The sequence below is a fragment of the Crocodylus siamensis genome, chromosome 7, assembly GCF_052110815.1.
Source record: "Crocodylus siamensis isolate JL-2025a chromosome 7, ASM5211081v1, whole genome shotgun sequence".
In the NCBI taxonomy this organism is placed as follows: Eukaryota; Metazoa; Chordata; order Crocodylia; family Crocodylidae; genus Crocodylus; species Crocodylus siamensis.
Window position 1 is genome coordinate 24,794,519 of NC_143401.1, and position 20,837 is coordinate 24,815,355.

Below are 20,837 nucleotides of genomic sequence, written 5' to 3' on the forward strand. Positions count from 1 at the left end.
CCAGGCAAGTAAGTAGCTGGAGAAAGAGAAGACTAGGCAAGATACTCTCAACTACATGCCAGCTACCTCAAGGCTCCCTCCTAAAAATACTACCTATAACACCAAGGCAAGTCAGGCAGGAGAGAGGAGCCAGATTATGGACCTAGAGTAGGCAGACAGGTGCTGCACAGCCAGCAAGAGGCATCACAATGACCCCTGAAAGTGCACTCTGTTACACCAAAGGGTTCTGTGGACAGTTTCTGACTTGTCTCTATGCACTCCCACCCCATCCCACGCAACCTAAACCATCTGTTACAAGGAAGAAGTTTAGCAACATTTATCACTCATCCTGGAAGAACCCAGGACTGTTTTTTAAATCCAATACTCACTGTGCCAAACCATGCTGTAAACCAGAGATGGTTAACATATGCCACAAGTGGCACTGCCTGCCTGTGTGACACCTGGCAAATCAAGGAGAGGGCAGGCAGAACACCAACAGATAGCGCAGAAAGCGGAGCAGCAGATCAGGCAGGGGAAAGGGACTGGGCTGAATTTGTGGCACATCTGTGAAAAGGGTTGGCTCATTGTCGTAAGCAGTCATCTAGTCCAGAAATAAGGATCTTGTTTTAAAGTTCTGTTGAAAAGCATTTGATGTAAATAGTCAGTACCAGAACTAGTTCATAGGTATTCTAGACTCAAAGCCTAGCCTGCTCAGCTTTCAGAACAAGCTCCATTTCTGGTGATGGGCACTGAAGATCTTCCAATATTCTAACGTGCAGACAGAGATGACATTAGCCAGGAGTTTGCTCCATTCCCAAGCTTTAGAAGGAAAATGACATTATACTTGAAAAGCTTGCCCTCTCTGACAACCCAAGGGAAGAACTGGATTAACCAAGAATGAACACGCAAACAAGTTTTTTTCCAAGGTTCTCGAAAGACACTGCTGTACACATCAACAATGGAGAGTAATGGATCAGTCTTCATGTTGCATTCCTCATTGGTATTTGGTACTAACAAAACTGGTAATCTCACTAGTGGATGAAATTAAGTGAATCCTGGTCACACAGCCACTGTTAACTAGGATTCGTGGCTGCTACTCAGTATGTACAACTCAGTTTTATGGTATTCAAAACAATGATCCAATTGAGGAATACATCCATATTTTGTGGATTTCTCTTTTCTTTAAGGTGACAGGTGGTGTTCATTATTTACTTTTGCCAATCACTACAGAATCAATGCATAATCATTGAGTGATACAGTATTTAGGGAAAGTGTGTTAATGGCAGCTTTTAAATACTTGTGTCATACAAGAATTACTGTATTTTCTCACTTACAATATGCACCTTCCCTCTGAAAAAAATCAGTGCCTCCTGCCCCAAATTGGGGAAGTTGTTTTCTTCACTGGAAAAAAGCAAGCCTGGACCCCTGTATATCTCATTCAGCTGCCAAGACCTAAGAGTCTTATGTTAACCCTTTCACAGACAAAACTATTGACTGAGCACTGCAGCTTGTACCTGAAACAGCAAATAAGCCGCTGGCAGTATCTTGAAAAAGTCTGTGATATAGACACATTTTATTTACAGAAACTTATATAAAATACTACTTATAATAAAAGAACCAACAGATGTGCTGTCCTTGCAAGGAAGGAAGGGTTCAGCACTTAATCTTGTGCGACTGAGTAAGTCCTCTTGAAAACAGTGTGTCCAGGAAGTGTGACATCCCAGGAGATGATATGAGCAAGGCAGCTGACACCAGGAACTTCCTGGTGCCATACTTCCTGGACACTATGTTCCCAGGAGGATTTATATTAATGTCTCACAGTCTGCCATTAATCTGGAACAAAAAAAAAATTTCCCTACATTCTGCCTTTCAAAAACAAGGTGTGCAACATGCGAGAAAAAACAGTAGTTTGTGGGTTCCAGGCTGATGATGATGGATTTTCCTTACTTATTAAGCTGTCTTGCTGCCATATAAATCTATTTCCAACTAGACTCTCTCATTAGCTTTCTCCAGTTTAGATAGCAAGTGAACTTAAAAACTGTGACTAAGTCATGTTATAAAGACAGATGTCTCCATCTGCTGCCAGGGAGAAACTGTACCAAAGCTTCTGGATTGATATACAGCAAAAGATGTATTATCCAGCACTTCATTAACCAGCATGCTCTATTAACTAGCATGCCGGTTGAGGCTGGGCGACATAGCAAGAGCAAAACTGAAGCGGGACTTTTGGTTTTGCTGAATCCCACTTCGGACTGCAGCCCGGTGGAAAGCAGTCTGTGTAAAGCAGGCCTGTGTGGAGCCCCCCGCCCCCTTTCCCCTGGCACACTGACACCAGGGGAGGGGCAGCACGGTTAATCTGAGATGTGGACACACCGGACGTGGCGGAAGGGGCGTCTTTACCCAACCAGGCAAAGACACCTCTCAGGTAACTGGCATATTTGGTTATCCAGCACCCCCCCAATGGGTGCCAGATGACAGAGCTTTTGCTGTACAAAGTTTCTGAAGAGATTATACACCAACAAGAAAAATTAGAAAAAAGTAGGTACTTGCACATTTAATACCCTGAAATTATTAGTTTGTAGCAAAAGGTGTTAAACATTAGTGAAGTTATTATTATTAGCATGTGTAAGGCAAATTTAAGACTATTAAACCTAGCTCTTAATTATTATATTACTTGTCACACATTTGGAAAGATAAAAAACAATTTAACCCTACACAAAATGTACGTGTTTACCTATTTCTCAGAGTACATATTATTCTGCTTTTAAAAGTTCATACTTTAGAGAATACAGAACAACATATGGTTATATCTAAATTGTATTACTAAGACTAGATTAAAAAAAACCCACTTAATATAAAAACACTGTATTGTGTCTATACACTATCAATTTTGCCTCAGTCTGGTTTGCATTCATATAATTGAAAAAAAAAAACACAACAAAGTTACTTAGTAGGTTAAAAATGATAATTTTTAAGAATGTACGCAGTTGCTGCAAAATAACGGGTTCAATCTAAACACAAATGAAATAATAACAGAATGTAATAGCCTACGGTAATAGAATTGCAGCAAGATACTTTCTTAAACTATTCAGAAGTCTAACGGATGTTTCAGAATCTTTGTATAGAACCTGGGCTCTAAGGATATTAACTGAATAGTAATTAAACCCCAAGAAAAAAAAAATACTGGTTTTGACCACTAAAAGACTTTTTTCTACCCTCAGCCAAGTTAAGCAATAGATAGGCATTTGGAGATTAACATCATGAACTGCACTCTCTGCAGTATAAATAACAAAGATAATAATCTATTATTAAAGTGAACTGACTTATTAACAATCAGTAGCTGTATCACAAATCACAAATAGTGCATGCAACATTTTTGAAGCAAACAAATTATGTTTGTAGTCAAAAAGTAATCAACGAAATCAAAAGTTTTAATCTCTATGTTAAAAAGACTGTTTTGGGGTGTTTTTTTAAATGAAGTACATTGATTCAAAATTAAAGATAGTAGTACTGCAAAAAAGCAACGAGCCACTAAAAGCTCCCATACATTTTTCCTCCCTTGATAAATGCTGTTTCCTCAAAAATGCCTGCACTTCCAGATAAGAGAGGCAAGTTATTTATTTATAATGCAATATTGTTTAGGACTTCAATTAAGTAATAGGACTCCACTAGACAAGGCACTGTAAACACACAAAAGTCATTCACTGCTCCAAAAACCTTACAACTTAGGTAGGATCTATTTTTTTTTTTTTTTTTTTTTTATATTCAAACAAAAGCAACCACCTTCCCTATAACCATGGTTATCCCTCCCCATGCCTCTCCATAACTCTGGCCTTTACTACAGAACTCAACACCTGCTGCAGAATGACGGTCCAGACTCTCAGCTGGGTTTTTTTTTTTGTTTGTTTGTTTGTTTTATGTTCTTATATTTCATAAATAATCTTGAAAATGAGAGCCAGCCATTGCATCCATTGACACAATAGGGCATGTTATCCTGTTGTCCTGAACAGAATTCCATAGGTAGGATTTAGGAAAAAATGGTAAAGCCACTGTCCCCTCAGCTATGGAGAGTAAAAAGGTTACCAAACAGGTTTATGTTAGACAGTAGTGTACTGAGGTGCTACAGTGGGAGAATACCATTGGTGCAGCATTATGCCACTCAAATAACACATATAAAAAAACCCAAAACCTTGATACATGTGCCTTAAAAGAAAAGTACACTTTAGCCTTTTGGGGTGCATCCAGGCAAGCATGCACATGAAGTCTGCAGCACTGCAAACCACACATGCCGCACATGCACTGCTAATTTGCAGCATGATTGGGGGGGAGGGAGGGGCAGGGAGTCGACACTGGGAAATCCCGGTGTCAAAAAAACCTACACCAAAAGGCAGTGGTGCATGGGGTGGCAGCGTGCACCACCCAAAAATGGAGCCTGGCCAGCCAGAGCCACACTCCAGCTGCCAGCCAGGCTTCCATGTGCCCAGATCACCACTGCTGCAACCCCAGGAGGCCTCCAGGACCTAGCCTCCCCTACTCCACAACTTTTCCTTGCTCCACAGTGGGCATGCAGGGATGTTCCCTGGAGACAAGTAGCAGCAGCACAAATATGCACCGTTGCTAGCTGTTCCTGGGTAAACACAAGTTCCCACACATCAGGACACAACCTAGGCTGCAAACATACCCTTGAAAATGTGAACTAAGCACAAACCCAATTCACTGATACCTGCCTGACTGCAGAGCCAGGATTCATAGCTCTCAAGTAGGAATTCCCCTGTTCATCTGCTTCCAAGCACCATTGTTTCTGCAATTCACCATCTATGAAATGTGGCATTTTCCCAAGATGCCACAAAAATCACCTGTTTGTTCAAGTTTCTTTAAATCTGCATCATTTGGTGTGATCTGATTCCAAAGCAAACAGGTATATGAGACCATGAAACCCTTACAAAAAATCCTTGCAGTTACTTCTTTCATAATAGTACACCAATCTTCCTTACCTGCAAAATAGTAAGTCTTAGTTTCTAAAAACTTTTTAATCTTTACTAAAATACAGTGATAACATCATACATATTGTCATAGTCTTTCACACTGTATGTGCAATTTCCTTATTAACTTAGAAAAACATGTTTAAATGTATTTTAAGATTTACAATTTCCCCTTCTCATATTCTTGACTGCAGCATGGTTTTGATCCTGACAATATACTCCAAGTTACACAGAAATGTTTCACCATACACAGTTACCCATTTTCTCATCTTGGCATAATAAACTGCCTTACTTTAATTTACTCTTTCCTACCTTGGGAGTCTTCAAGAGGAGGCTGGACAGATATCTGGCTAGGGTGATATGACTGCAGCATCCATTCCTCCCCAGGGCATGGGGTCGGACCTGATGATCTGTTTAGGTCCCTTCCGACCCTAAGCACTATAAAACTATAAAGCATCAGTTTATTAGCCTATAAACTGATAAATACCATAGAGCATAAGAGGTCCCCCACAATTACTTTCACTAATCCATTGTCTTCAAGGAAACTTTGAGTGGCCTTCCTTTACTTTCTAAATAAGAGAAATAAAAAGGATGTTTGCATAAAGCACACAATTAGCAGGAATAAAGCATATCTTTGAAATTTTAACATTTACAATGTATTGTATGGTGACTTTCAAGGCCTGCTTGTCACCTCATCCACAATAAAAAGTTTGGGGTACCAGTTATTTGTGCCTTCCAATTAAGGAAGAATATAGGTTACAGCATATTTAGGAGGAGAGTAAGGAGTACTGCCACTCCGAAGATACACTATTGTGACTTATGGAAAAAGGGACAGGAGAAATAATTATTCTCTGTCAGATTGGCAGAAGCAACTCAGAATGCCTGACAGCCTTACACTAACGCCTTTTTAAACAAGGATTCAGAGAGACTATGTGCATACAGGTGACTGTCAAAAAAGAGTAAAGTAGGATAATTATTAAAAAAAGAAGACATTGGGGTAGGATGTTGGAAGGGAAGTAGGGAAAATGAAAGCATGGTAATAGGAAAGGATTTAAAGGAAGTTACAAAGACAAAAGAAAACCAAGCATGCAAAAAACATAATGACAAAAAAAATACATCTAAAAAAGAAAAATGGTGTGAAGCCAAGACAATGAAATAAAGTATTTTTAAAAAAAGCACTGCACAGAGAGTGAGTTAGCTCCTGAAATTTCAATGGAAGTATGGTTATTCACTGTATTTAACTGTATCAATATCAAGTAACATACAACCTGCATTATTCTTTTTAGTTGCACTTTTTTGGAAAACATGGTTCTGTAGGCAATCCTTTAATCTGGACTACTAGGACTCAAGATACCTAGAGTGAAGGAAATGTATACAAAAGCAAGGGAAAAGGTCTGCATCTTTTATTGGTTAGGAGATGGAAAAGATGTTAGACAAAAATTTGGGGACCCAAAGTGCCCTTCCTCTGGTCTGGGAAAGCAGCAGATACAGTCTCTGTGAAGTACCTCATAATTCAAGGGAAAAAAGGGTAGTAAACATGGAACAAGATAAGGGATCAGAAGTAGCTATGAATCAAATAAAAGGCAGTTAAAAAAACCCCATGAAATATGTAAAAGTATACGGCCATACAAAAAAGGAAAAGGGCTGTTACTACCTGTAGAGCAGCGCTTCAACTCATGGGTGGCAAGAATATATGAAAGGGTTGCGAACTAACTTGAAAACTGGTTCAATAAACTTTAAAAATGGATTCTCCTTTAAAGGCAAAAACATGGGAAACCATGGATTTTCCCTTGCAGGCTGACAGAGTTCCACCCTGCAAGGGGTTGTCTGGGCTACCCCCATGCCTCATACATCCACCCCCCACCCCACACATTGGGGGCATGATAGCAAGGAGCAGCAGGTTGCGGGTGAGAAGCACTGGGATGAGGCTGGCCATGTTTACAAATGGGTCCTGGTACAAAAAAGGTATCCACTGCTTTAGAGACATTGGCAAAAGGAAGCAGGTGAATTGTAACAAACCTTCTAACTACTGTCTGCTTTGTTCATGTATTTCAGTCCCCAATAAAGTAATGAATTTTGTTTCCAGGTCCATCTTCTATTATGTACACGGTGGATAAAAATAAAAAATTTAAAATCAATCAATCAGGTTTTTTATTTAACTGTATTTTTTTTTTGTTAAAATGCTTTTAAAAAAGAACCAACCTAGATATAGTTTTAAGATATGTTAAACTGAATTTACCTCACATGTTATATGCGAGGTAAAGTCACACTTTTTGTGATCAGTGTAGTGGAAGCCCACAATCTGTTGCTTTCTGTGGTGCATTGTGGGAGTGACGCGCACCAAAACATAGTCCGTGTGGATCTGTGCTCCTCACTCTCTGTCTGCAACACGTGTTTCTGTAGTTGCCATCCCCATTATGGTAACATTTACCAGCACCCTGTGCTTGTGTGTACTGTCTGCAGTTGGCGAGTACCAGAATTGTCTCGTAAAAGTAGCAGAAATGGGTCCGAGGGTCAGTACGTCTTGGAACTTATCTCTATTTGTTACGCTGTAAAGTAGTTCCCTTTATGCAAATTCAAGGTATGTGCCATTTTCCAGGAACACAGGTACAGCATAAAGCAAGTGAAACCTATGTAGTCTCTCCATTGATTTGAGACCTAGTGAGGGAATGTATGGTAGAAGGGAAAACCTATCATAGCAGCAGGCTTGCCAGGCCATAAGAGAGAAGAAATCAAAGATGAAAAGCAAATCGAAAAGAAAGTGAAGAAAGCCCCAAGCTAATACCATATGGCTGCAATGCTCATTTGATGTCCTCCTAGTACAGCACAGCAAAATTATACCCCAAATATCCATGATTAAGCTAGTGAACTGAAGATAGTTCATCTCCCAATGATTTCGTAAGTATCTGCTTCAATTAGCTTTGGTAAATAAAATAATCAAATCATAATTGTTTTCTGATGTAGCTGCAAAATTAATCTGAAAATATATCAAAATAAATCACTTCTTTAAAATGGATATTGTGTACCTTCTAAAAATGAAAACTACATCTATCTCCGAGTTGTGAATAACATATATTACTGTATTACAGTTATATCAAACAAGAATGCACTTGGTATAGAAAATAATTATTAAATTGAGGCTTCCTGGCCAGTGATTTAAATTGTGATTAAATCGTGATTTAATCTATCTGATTTAAAACAAATCTGATGAAGTGGCAGTGCTATTAATGTGTTAATCACACAATGTATGTTCAACATGCCACATGTGCAAGAGATTTAAAATGCCAAGCACGTGGCATGCATGTCTAGAGGGCAGCAGCTGCACACGGCATTTTTAGAAGTCCTAGGCTGCAGGAAGCCTGAGATCCAGGATTCTCAACCTGGGACCTTAAAAACTATGTGCAGCGTCCCACATGTAGGAGGGCTGATCAAATCCCTCCACCTGGCATTTGCAGAGCTGCACCACACTTGGCTTTCAACTTGCTGTAGCATGTGGAGCCAGGGATCATGATCACCAGCTCCACACACACTGGCAAGCTGAAAGGATGCCATGTAGGACCTGCCCCCCACGTGCCAGGCTCCCTGTACCAACATCTCATGATTGGGATCCGATCCCTGATCCTCAGAACTGCATCCTGCCATGCATGTGTGGCTTGGCAAAACATGCTATTGTTAGGATCCAGGGTTAGATCCTATCTTACTGCTGAAATAACATCTGCCAGTGCCCTTTAAGTGACTATTTTAATTTATATAATGGAGGACATTGTTTTACCTCATATTTAGCTTATGCTGTATCTGCTGCTTTCACAAAACTGAGATAGGTTATTGGGGACAAAAATTCCTGTCTAACATATCTCCTAAATGATAGCTTGCCCAATTAAAAAAAAAAATACTATCAAACAAACCTTGCTTCTCACATATTCCCTGGATCATCAGCACTGCAACATTACAGACCTAATGCAGTGATTGCATAACAATTAACAGACCAATATTTGCATGAGTATGCTTTAAATAAAAGAAAAAAAGGTAGCCCACACAGGAACAAAAGCTACAGACTTGCTGTAGGAAAGGTGATGAAGAGGCTTGGAAGAGGATGAAGACAAACTAACTGGATCTCTGTGCTTTTGTTGCATCTTAATTCAAACACTTAAGCTGAATTTCTATCCTGGCTAGATTGCTACAAAACACCAAGTGACACTGTAACAGGCAAACAGGCTCATTAACCAGTGAGCTCTCATGCCCTCAAAACAGATGAGCGCTATACAGCAGAGACGGCCAACTTGCAGCACGTTTGTCAGTGCTGCCGAGGCCTCTGTGTGAGGCACGCAGTAGACCATGGAGGGGAAAGCCAACACATCAGCAGATCAGGCAAGGTAAGGAGACTGGATTGGCACTCAGGGTACAAGAGTAATTTGTGGCATCCCTGCCACAAAAAGTTTGACCCCAACTGCTTTATGTCATGCTGCATTTGACTACAATAGGGGTGTCCAACCTTTTTGAATGTGGGGCCAGATCACAAACTTTTTATCACCCAGTGGGCCAGCAAGCCATATTCAAAGACCTCACAGAAAGTGGTATCAAATCAGGAAGCGATGTCACGTGACCTTTGACACCAATGAAGGTCTCAAGAATATATGAAAGGGTCATGAGGAAATTTTAAAAGTGGGTTCTCCTTTAAAGGAGAAAAACATATAACTGTGGCTTTTCTCTTGTGGGCTGGCAGAGTTCCAGCTTGCAAGGGGTTACTTGGGCCCCCCCCCCACACACACTGGGGCACTGGAGTCTGGAGGTAGGAGCAGTGAGGCACACTGGGTTGGGACTGTGAAAGGCAGGGCCCCGCACACACACAGGTGCTGGGAGCCCACAGTCACCAGCCTGGCCCCAGCGGAGGCGCTGTCTTCCCACCCCGGCCCCGGCCTGGCCCAGCCCTACCTGTGGCGCCCTGGCTGGGAAGGAGGCAGCAGAGGCAGACGACAAGGGTGAGCCCGGCCACCGCACCGCCTCTGAGGGTCCACACCGCCGCACCACAATGGGCAGCAGGGAGCCAGAGCTGGGGCCAGGCGGTGCAGTGAGTGCAGGCTCTGCCCGAGCATGGGGCCGCCCCACACAGCGCAGCTAATGCCAACAGCCTGGCGGGAGGAGGCACCTGCCCACACCGCTCTGCCTCCGCCAGAGACCCGGGGCCGGGCAGGCAAGCTAGGCTGCCTCTTGCCTGCGGGCGGGGAGCGGCGAGTCGCTCAGGCCGAGAAGCAGTGGCTTCCCCAAGTGGTGCTGGGGACGGGAGGAGGTGGGCCGGGTCTGCACTCCTCTTCCCACACTCACTGTGTCGGCAACATCAAGCTGACGCGCAGTCCATGTGGGAACCTTGTTCCTTCCCCAGCCCTTCAGCAGCCATTAGGAAGCTGCTGAGGGGCTTGGGAAGGGACAAGGGGCAGAATGAAAGTAAACTGTGTTTTCTTCCATTTCCTGTCACAGCACCACGGGCCACAAAAAATGCCTTGGCAGGCCGCATGGCAGCCTGTGGGCCATATCGTGGACAAGCCTGAACTACAACATGCCATCGGTCAAGCTTTTACACATTTTTCAATTTAAACCATGTCCCAAGTTTCATTTATAGTTTTCCCCTTCCTTCATTCATTCCATTTTCTTTCCTGTATTAGACTGTGATGCATCTCATCTTGTACTGCTTAAACGAGTATGTTTCCTGCTTAAAAAAAAGTTTCCTACAATTTATTCCTTTACATAGATGGATAAGTGGAAGAGGAACTGATTCTTTCATTCGTCCATCCAAACCAGTAGTCACCAACCAGTGGATCTTGATCAACAGGTATATCTCAGAGCCTCCTGGAGTTGGTCCGAGTGTCCGCATGCCTTCATGTGCGCACCCCAGTCCAGCACATCAGTCCATGGGGGAGGGAAAAAAGTGGAGGCTAGGTTGAGGCCCCTGTGGTGAGGGACAGTGCCCCAGGAGCAGGGCTAAGTTCAGTGGGACCCCAGCTGGGTGGGACTTACCTGCTGGGAAGGCAAGCCCCCAAATAAATTTTTCTCCCCCTGCCTCCATCTACACTCCCCCCACCTGGCCCTTCCCTCCCCAAAGACTTATCCTTCCCCAAAGGCTGGATGGGGGGAGGTGGGGCAGTGGCAGCAGTGCATGGTAGATCTTGGATTGCTTTTAAATGCCAAAGGTGATCTACTTAAAAAATGCGGGAGACCACCGATCCAAACCCTGCTACCCAATCCACTGGAACCAGAGGACCTGGAAATTTAACAGGGTTCTAACCTCATTAGATAAGCCAATTTAAAACAGAAAACAAGGGAACATTTTTCAGAAGTAATATCTGCATAGGAAACTAACCCCCTGGCCAAAGCCTGGTGAAAGAAAGACTCAGAATCTTACAAGGAGTCTCTTCTTTAGTCCTCCCCAAAGATGCTTCTGTTCAATGCCCTTCTTTTACCTCTGAAAGAAAATGAGGAATTTACTGGTTTCTTCCCTACATCCATTCCCCTCAGAACCTTCTAGATTCCATCAGAGTGAACAGGAATCTCCAGTAACCAAACTCCCCACAGGTTTGGGGTGCTTGTGTGGCACATCTCCAAGGTGTTCTATGACATTCTACACTGTACTTGGGGTTCTCTGCCCAGACGAGTGACCATGTCTGCTGCTGCTCAGAGCTTTCCCTGGCAGCAGGAAATTAAGTCACTGGATTGTTGCTGGTTTCACTGCTGCCTGTAAGGTTCTCAATAACAGCAGTAACATAACTCCACTCTTGCTCAACCTCATAAAGCTCAGATCAGGCCCAGAGGCACTAGGCCTGGCTGCAGACTCCAGAAAACATCTCCTGCATCAGTTTACATTTGACATGGCCTTTTCTCTTTAATGAAAGCTTAGATCCAATAAAGACTGATGGGCACTCATCCTAGGAATTTTCAGACCCTATATCTATTGTATTAAGATGGAGGAACATATTTTAGGAACCTTCCCCTTCTCTGGGGAGAAACTACTTATTGTTGGCTGTTCCTTATTGCAGCATAAGCACAGGCATGGCATGGCAGAAGCTTCCAAGAGAAAGACTTATCATTGCTTGACTGACTTTTCAAAAGGGTACTGTCCCTTTACATCCCTGGTTTTAGGCTGAGTTTTTTTTTTGTTTTTTTTTTAAATATGATTGTGTAGTTTTGCAATTAAGATGTGACAATCTCACCATGTGGATTGCCACACCAGCAGCTTATAGCATAGCTGTCAAGGAAGACCAACAATAAGCTCAGCCCAGCAAGCTGTGCAAGAGCCATTTTACCCTTCATTTACTTAGGTCTTCATTTTTAACAATTTCCCTCCCTGCAACTCAAAAAATGACTGTGACACTTACCCAACTGGCTTACAAATCTCTCAAACAGCTCCAAGCTGAACCCAACATGGAAAAAGGGATTATTCTGGAAATTTCAGACTGCAAAAGCTGCAATTTATAATGATATAAATTTTATACTACTTCCTATAAGGCGACAGGATCAGGACCCCTAATTATGATGCTTACCCTGAGAAAGGTATTGACAGTGCTACTCAAAGAACAGTTCTATAACCCAACAATAAAGACATGGTAGAGACATCTGGAAGCACCCAAATGAACTAGCCAAAGTGTTAACTAATAATTGTAATCATCAGAAGGTAACAGTACAGCCAATGAAGAGCCCAACAGGCACCCAGAAGAGCAGAGAGTGCAGCAACAGGTAGGATGCAATAACTTAGTTATAGATCTGAAGTGTGATAGTTTACACATGAGTCAGGCTAACCCACATGTCATATCACCCAGGCTAACAGCGGTGATGACAAGCCTCATGATCTCCAGAACTACTGTCATAATCATTTGAGTATACAAGGATTCTTCCTTCCTACAGTGAGGGGTGTATGGCCACACTGCAATGAAACAGTGGCTTCTGAATACAGGATGGAGTATACTGACAAATTTACAGGCTGAAGATGTGTGAACTCAAAAACGGATTAAAAACCATTATAAAAATCAAAAGCCTATTACTGTTACAAAATCCTACAAAAAAGCATTAAATATGATAGTACAATGCTACTACCAAAGAAAACAAGATAAATAAATTGCTTTTTAATTATAACTGTGATACAATATGATGTAGCATCTGCTGTATTATACAATAAATAAAACATTGAATGTCACAGATCCAAGTTGACTAGGGCACATCAGAAAACAGTGATTCAAAAAGGGGGAAAAAGTCTTTTTGTCTTTTTAATAGAAGGACTAAGTAATAAAAACCCTGATAAAGAGGCTTTTCTTGGGAACTTAATGCTACATCTTCATCTCAGGCCTTTGAATTTTCCAGCTGATCAGCAATTCATAGGAAATAATGTGTGTACAAGTCATTGGTACTCAAGCTAACTAAAACATGAAAGGGAAAAAACTTGAGATCACTCCATACCTTAATAAAAGCATTTAATCTGCAATGGTATGCCACAGATGTGTGATAGTATGCCAGACCAATCTATTCAGACTCCATACCACTGCTCACTTACACTGATTGTTAAATGTAACCAATGATATTTACCATTATGTCTGAAATATTCCTTGGGCACCATGTTCAAGTCAGATTTTTTTTTTGTCAAAGCAAGAGAGCATCTTAGCAATAGCTAAATACTGGAGTCAAACTTTCACAACTATCAGTCATGCTGCACATATTTTGCTACCTTATTTAAAAAGCTGAATCACCGATAACCCAGTGTTTTAATCCTTTCTTCCCAAGTTCATGCTTTTTACTAAACACTGACAAGACAACCAAGAAAACCTCCTCAACCTATTTATCCCCACCTTTTGCCATTCTTCCAAGACACTAACAGTGCTACAGTTGACACTATTTTATTAATAGGCATGGTTAAATCTCTCTTTCTGCATTTCTCTCTTTTTTTGGTAAACATTCGCATCTTAACTCTGTAATGCTACAGACAGTCATTAAGAAAAAAAAAAGTCCCTGTCCATGCTAGTCAGTGAAACTGTATTAGCAACCAGTGTGATAAATAACTGGATATAAATTTAGCACCAAGATACACTATGAGGAACAGCACATAAATGCAAAAAACTGTCACACTGAAAATTCGCATAACTCAGTAATTAACATGGTAGCACTCTGCATGGGATTACAGGTTATGTACATGTAACAGGCATTAAAGTGCAAAACATTTATAAAACCTATAAATATTTTAGTACTGTCTAAATTAAAACAGCTCATATCTTTTCCTTAGTTACCTTCCTATAACAAAAGCTGAAATATTCAGTTCCTTGAAAGCTATGTTCTTGGAGAGTCAGAATTAAGGCTACTCTTGACATTGTAGGTTAAATTTCTTCATCTAACTTTTGCTAGCAGTAAGACTATTCAAATGCTTAAGTTAGCTTGTTCTCTCCAGTTACTTTATGGTTGGGGGAAAAGTGCTTCTAATGTTTATCTTTCTTACTACTGCAATTTTAACAAAGTGTGCATGTATGCATGGAAATATACATTTTTCTTTAATATACTTTTATGCACTTTTCATCCTATGAAACATTACATGCATAAAACTACACAAGCTGAAATGGCTTCAGTGCATAAAGGTCAATACATAATGCTCTATATAGTTAAAACAAAGTGCGACAAAAGCTTCATTCCCTCAACTGTGTCATATCCTTTTCTCTACACAAGAACAGATCTCTCCATCTAGAAGTCAATGTAATGCCCTGTGTTTACACTCCTTCTCCAAAACACCTTGTACTTGGAGAACTTGAAAGCTGAAACATGACTCAGCACTGAATTTGGAAGCACCATATGTCCTGGCTGCTGGGCGTCTAAACTCTTTCATTGCTCTCAAGGAACAGTGATGCAATGAGAAATGGACCAGCTGGAATGGATTGTGACCCTGGGATCCTGAAGTTGGTTTTACCTGATAATGGGAGTGGGATCACTGAAAAAAAGAGAGTAAATCTTTCTAGGGCATGCTCTAATTCTACAGTGATTTGAAATATCTGAAGGAAATGCAACACGCCTGTAGAAAAAGAGGTTTTCAATACAAATTTTGGTGACATGATAAATGTATTGGCAAAAAATTAATAGTTTACCTTTTTGAAGTATTTTGTGAAAAGGTTCAGAAATGCAGAAGGAAAAGTAGACAGTGGTTAAATTTAATGTCCAACAGAAGAAATTGCTTAATAATTGCAGCCCTCCTCAATTCCCACCGAAAAAGCAGTCTATGCACTCTTGGTAAATTCAGAGGGTCCATCTACACCAGAGAATGTCACTAATTTTGTAACCAGTCTAACACATGCACCCAATTATACAGTTTGCGTCAACACTGTTTGTCATGTAGATGGCAATACATTTCAACCCTGTTTGTAAGCTGGGTTCAGACATGACTGTCATATTTTAATTAGGTTCTAGCACAGGTTTTTTTTGGTGTTTTGTTTTGGATTTTTTTTTTATTATTATTTTATTTATTTATTTTTTACACATATGGTACCACTTAGCTTCTATGAACCAATTATCCTGGCTTTCTACAAGTGTACTTCAAACTGTACTGAACCATGTAAAAAGCAAAATCACAATCCTCTACCCCTAGTTTTCTCCAGGATGTGCTGTCATAAACTTGACTGGACAACCAGATAGGCATGGACTTGGCAACAGAACTAATGCTGAAAATCAGGTTTTCCAGTGAAGCCTGAACCCTTTAACTACTCCCAAGTTTTCAAATCATTCAAATAGTGCATGAGATGATTGCCAAACTAATTGAAACCAATTATCAAAATGAAAGAAAATATTACAAGTCTGAACAACATTCACACCAAAACTAAGACAACAGCAAGAAAGCAACTTGACCAAGACTAATTTCTGTTTTTACAATTTGTTCAAGTCAGTCAACAAGTTAAGCAATCCAAAATGAGCAAACTCTGCTTAACTCTTGCTCATTTACTTCTTAGTAAAGATGTTTGAGCATGCTAGAAAACACACCAGTTTCCAAAGCATCCTATGTGAGCTGAAAGCTCTAACTACAATGTATTCAAGGTTGATGTAGAAGTTAAATGTATGGGGTTGCAGTGGCTTTAAAAAAAGTGGTGTTTAGACAGTGTGCATCTAAGAATATCAGCATTACAAACTAAAAAATTGCTGCCCCTACAACAGCAATTGTAAGCCCCAACTATACATTACATATATTATGCAATTCACTGGTTAACCATGCAATAAATTTAGACCAGCCACACATGCAATAAAACTGGCCACAAGTGCAAGGTAGTTGTCACACAATTAACTGGTTAATTGTGCAACACATTTAAGTCAGCCACATGTGCAAAGTAATTATCACAAACAAAAGTGACTAGCCAACTATAAGAGGAGGCAACCAGCTATGAAGTCAGTGCTTGAAAGTGTGTAACAGCTCTATACCTGATTTCTATCCATCTTTGACTTGTAATATGCAGCAAGGGCCTTAGAGCCCTGCCACACATTCATCAGGCCCTGCCACATGTTCAAATTAAAGCAAGATATAAACAAGCTACTGAGAAGTTAGATATTTTCAAGCACTAACATCATGGCTGGTTGGCTCTTTTTATAGCTGGACAGTTATTTTTATCATGTGCTAATTACTTCGCATATGTGGTGTGATTATTAACTTACACCTGTGGCCCTATTGCAATATTAACCAGTCAACTGCATAATAAACGTTAGCATGGAGCAGGGGGTACCTTACGCAATTTGCAAGTTAATCACGCAATAAATTTAGACGACCCACACGTGCAAGTCTCCCCCATAAACATGACAGTGCAGCTCTGTCGAGAAGAGCCAACCGCCTAAAGAGCAGCAGTCTCCGCGCCGCGGTAGCTCGGGGGCGCCAGCCCAGGCCCCAAGACGGCGCGGGACAGGCGGGCAAGCAGGCAGCAGCGCAGGGCCCCGCAGCCCCTCGAGCCCGTCCCGCAGGCCTGTCCCCAGCGTCTCGGCTTGGCCCCCTGCCCCGCCGCGGGCTACAGCCGGGGGAAGCCGCCACGGAAGTGGCGCAGCCTGGGGGTCCCTGAGGGAAGCCGGCCCCCGGAGCCCGCCCGGCCCCGCCCGCCATGTTGCCAGCGCTCACCCTTGACAGCGCGCTCGCTCGTGCCGGGGGGCGGCAGCAGCAGCACCTTGCTCCCCTCCTTGGCGGACATCGCTAGGCGCTACCCGGCTTCGCTCCAGGCCCGCGGCAGCGCCTCCTCCTCCGCCGCCAGGACACGCGGGGGCGGGGCGGGGCGGGGGCTAGAGGCCCCGGGCGGTGGCGGCGGCGGCCCACAGGAACATGGCGGCAGGCGAGACTCCAAGCTCCTCACCCAGACAGGGGGAGAGTCCGCCTCGGGCCCGGCATGCACCGCGCCGCCGCCCCGCGACTGGGCTGAGGGAGTATGGCAAAAGTGCTCTCCCCCCGCGCAGCCGCCTCTGCAGCGCCTCGGGGAACGTGGCCAAACTCCTCCCCCGGCCGCGCGCCCCCTCGGCGCCGGGCGCAGGTAGACGGGCCGGGCTCCACGCCCCGGGACTCTGGCAGCTCTCCCGGGTTCCTCCACATACATATGCATACGCACGCCCCCGCCTTGCCCTAGTCCGCCCACCCACACCCACCTTGCATCCATCCCCGCCCGTGTCTGGGGCTCGGGTCATGGCCAGGAAGCCCCCTCCTTACCTACCGGCGATCCTCAGCGGGGGCGCCACAGCACCCTCGGGTGCCCCCAGCTCCTTTGAAAGGGGCCACAGAGGCGAGCAAGGTGTGTGAGGGAAGAATCATAGGGTTCAAGCTTGTCCCTTCCAGGCCAAACCTGCCCCAATCCCCACTCCTCACCCCTCTGCAATAAGTGCATGACCTTTTTGGGAGGTCGGAGGGGACATCCCACTCACAAATGCTATGGTGGAGGGGTGGATCCACTGTGGTGCCACAGTCCAAAAAAGTTGAGAACCACAGATGGAGAAAAAGCAGGGGCCAATAAATCACTTGAAGTGGTGTCCGCTTCACCATCGCATATTGGCTCTGAGATCAGTTACATTTGAATTCAAGACTCAAGATCATGCTACTGGTGCCTAGGGAGAGCACCAAGGGCCATGCCTGGCCTCACATTCTTTCACTGGACTGGTAACAAGTGAATTGCAGTATTTCCATGAGGCCCAGTCATTCTTCACAACACTGGTCATCATTGTAGAAAAGCATCCTTCAACAACATCTAAGATGGGTGGGCAAAATGTGGCCTAGATGCCGGATGTGGCCCATCAGGCCATTCGATCTGGCCTGGGGGGCCTCTAAAAATTTAGAAAAATAATATATATCTGCCCATGGCTGCCTGTAATGTGGCCCTCGATGGCTTGCTAAAACTCAGTAAGTGGCCCTCTGCCCAAAATAATGGCCTGCCCGTGATCTACGAGCACTCATTTTTGTTTTGTCATCTGGCTTCTTGGAGAAGGGTACAGAAAAGTATTTTCTTTATGGTTACACAGCATGTAGGCATAGCATATCTGCTTAAAGACCCCAAGCCCTGAGAACACACTGATATGGTTGTTAGAAAAGGGAAGGTAAAAAAAATAGAATGGAACAGAAACTACAGAAGTCTGATTGGTCTTTGCTCCTGTAGGCATTAGTTCCAACTGCAGCACGCCGTGGCACTGGATTTTTGTAAGTTATATACTCAGCCGCAATCCAGCTGCCACCACATTGCTCCAATCCAGCCTACAGGTCACAAGGGCATGAATAACTGAGAACAAATCATCATCCACCAGGATGGGACAACCTCCTAGAGAAAGCACTTTTCCTTATAAAAAAGTTCAGCATGATCAAAGAGTCCAGGAGCACTACTAACCTATGGAACTGAAGATGTTCAACAAAAAAGGAGCATTCTTGAGAACTCTTCAAACTTTTGTTTTGTGCTCACCAGCATCACCTCTGCCTTGCTTAGGCTCAAGCTTGAATCAGCTCTCTTCAGCCATAACTGATTGTTTCCAAGCACTGGCTACCCTGGTGGGAATATTGTGGTTTGTATGCAAGGAGGATGAACAGATCTGTGAATGACTGAATCTAATGCAGTGGTTCTCAACCTTTTCAGACTCAAGGCAGCTCTTCAAAAATGCCTAAAGCTCTTAGCTTTCACTTGTTTTTTGATCATGGAATAGAGCAAGTCTTCTGTGGAAAGAACTCAAAAATACCACAGCAGGTCAGAATATTTTTGATACTATGGATTCCTATTTAAAATCTTTAGGTTTACCTTTTGAATGGTGTGCAGGTGTTTGCACACCTAACACTGCTAATATTGTATGGCATCCTAATACATCCTTAAAAGGTTGCCACAGCAGCTTGATTGAGAATCATTAATCTGATGTCACCCAACAAGTCCCCCAATCACTGTATCTAGATGTTGAGAAGGACCAGAGAAAGTAGCAATCATGGTAGCATGCTAAATCAGGTGCAATTTTCTCATTTCTATGCATTTGGTGTGCACTCCAAGAAAAAGTCAATCCATTTTACTGCATAACCTTGGACCTCTACCACCTTTCTTCAGCAAAATGGCAGTATCTGATGGACACCAGTGTCAAATGCTTCATAGAGATTCAAAGGATAAGAATAGATGCCAGCCTCCTATCAAGTGGCAGCAGTAACTCATCCATCAAAACACAAAAGACACTTAAAAATTATTTTAACAAAATCCTTTTACCAACCAATCCTGTGTGTCCAGCAAACACCTAAAGCATTTGCATTACCCAAATAGCGACTAACTATAGCTTTTACTTTGCATTTCATCTTAGATTTATAAATGTAATTGTTTAATCATTTATACACTGGGACTCACAAAAAGACAGAATCTAAGAAAGAAAAAACCCCAATAGAATTGGTTGTTACGATCCTGGGCTTATTCAGACTCTATTCAGAACAAAGGGAACTGAATTAAACTTAATCTAAATATCTGTCACTTCCAAGCCTGCATAACTTAACTGGAACCTCTTGGCCTTGGCTCCGCATTACACCAAGGCAGAGTTTGGCCTTGTTTTTAATAAAGCAAGCCAGAGTTCATGCAAGAGTTCATGTAAATTTGATTCTTTGAATGAAATATCACCACAAACTCTGATGTCTTCAACAGAAACATATGATAAACACAAAGCTTAAGGGAATTACATTCCTTTGGGGTTTGAGCTAATGGAATATATGAGACTTCAACACAAAGACAATCTTTAGAGTACAGAATTCTATTAATTCCATGTCAACAGATCCAATGTATGCATGCACACATGCATACATCCACCCCTCCCCACTCACCCCAGGGAAATAGCCCTTCATGGGAGTATCACAAAGCAAGTTACAGGTGAGAATCTTGGCTCCATCACCTGGTTTTCAACTATACACAATTGCTATTTGATACAAGATACCCTACAAATTAATTTCTGCCACTGAATGACCAAATAGAGTGAATTACAGCTGATCTATTCCTGAAATAAAAAGGAAGACCATTGTTTCTTTTGTATGATACAGACATGTGAAACTAACCAGAGTGAAAGGAAGAGATGAAAACAAGAAACAGATATTGCACCTCCTGACCCATAGATTGCATAAATGGAGTCTGCTGAAACAAGAAAAAAAAATAAAGCCTCTTATTTAGAATCCATAAATTTATACTTAAGGACTTCAGATTTGTTGCCCAGTTTAGCATATGAGACTATTGATTGTAACTGTCCTGATGCATTACTGTGAAAGACTCCAGACAAGCTCATTACTAATGGCACTCTGAATACCTGGCAAAATGCCAGTCAGAAAGCAAGCAACTTCCCCAGGTTCATAGATTTCATAGACATTAGGGCTGGAAGGGACCTCGGGAGATCATCGAGTCCAGCCCCCTGCCCAAA

The 20,837-nt window shown here is 42.5% G+C and overlaps 1 protein-coding gene across 8 annotated transcripts in view; it reads right to left on the reverse strand.

The window, feature by feature from the left end:
- The window catches only part of PPP3CB (protein phosphatase 3 catalytic subunit beta), an 85,493-nt gene extending 68,070 nt beyond the window's left edge, over positions 1-17,423 (reverse strand). For 3 of the 8 annotated variants that reach the window (XM_090057278.1, XM_090057277.1, XM_090057280.1), the window contains exon 1: positions 17,068-17,410. In XM_090057278.1, coding sequence (XP_089913404.1) covers positions 17,068-17,137 — 70 coding nt within the window. In that variant the 5' untranslated portion in view covers positions 17,138-17,410. Of the gene's footprint in view, positions 1-17,067 lie in introns of all 8 variants that reach the window. The other 5 variants (XM_090057284.1, XM_090057283.1, XM_090057282.1 and 2 more) reach the window with 3 other exon arrangements.
- Positions 17,424-20,837: the final 3,414 nt, after the last annotated feature.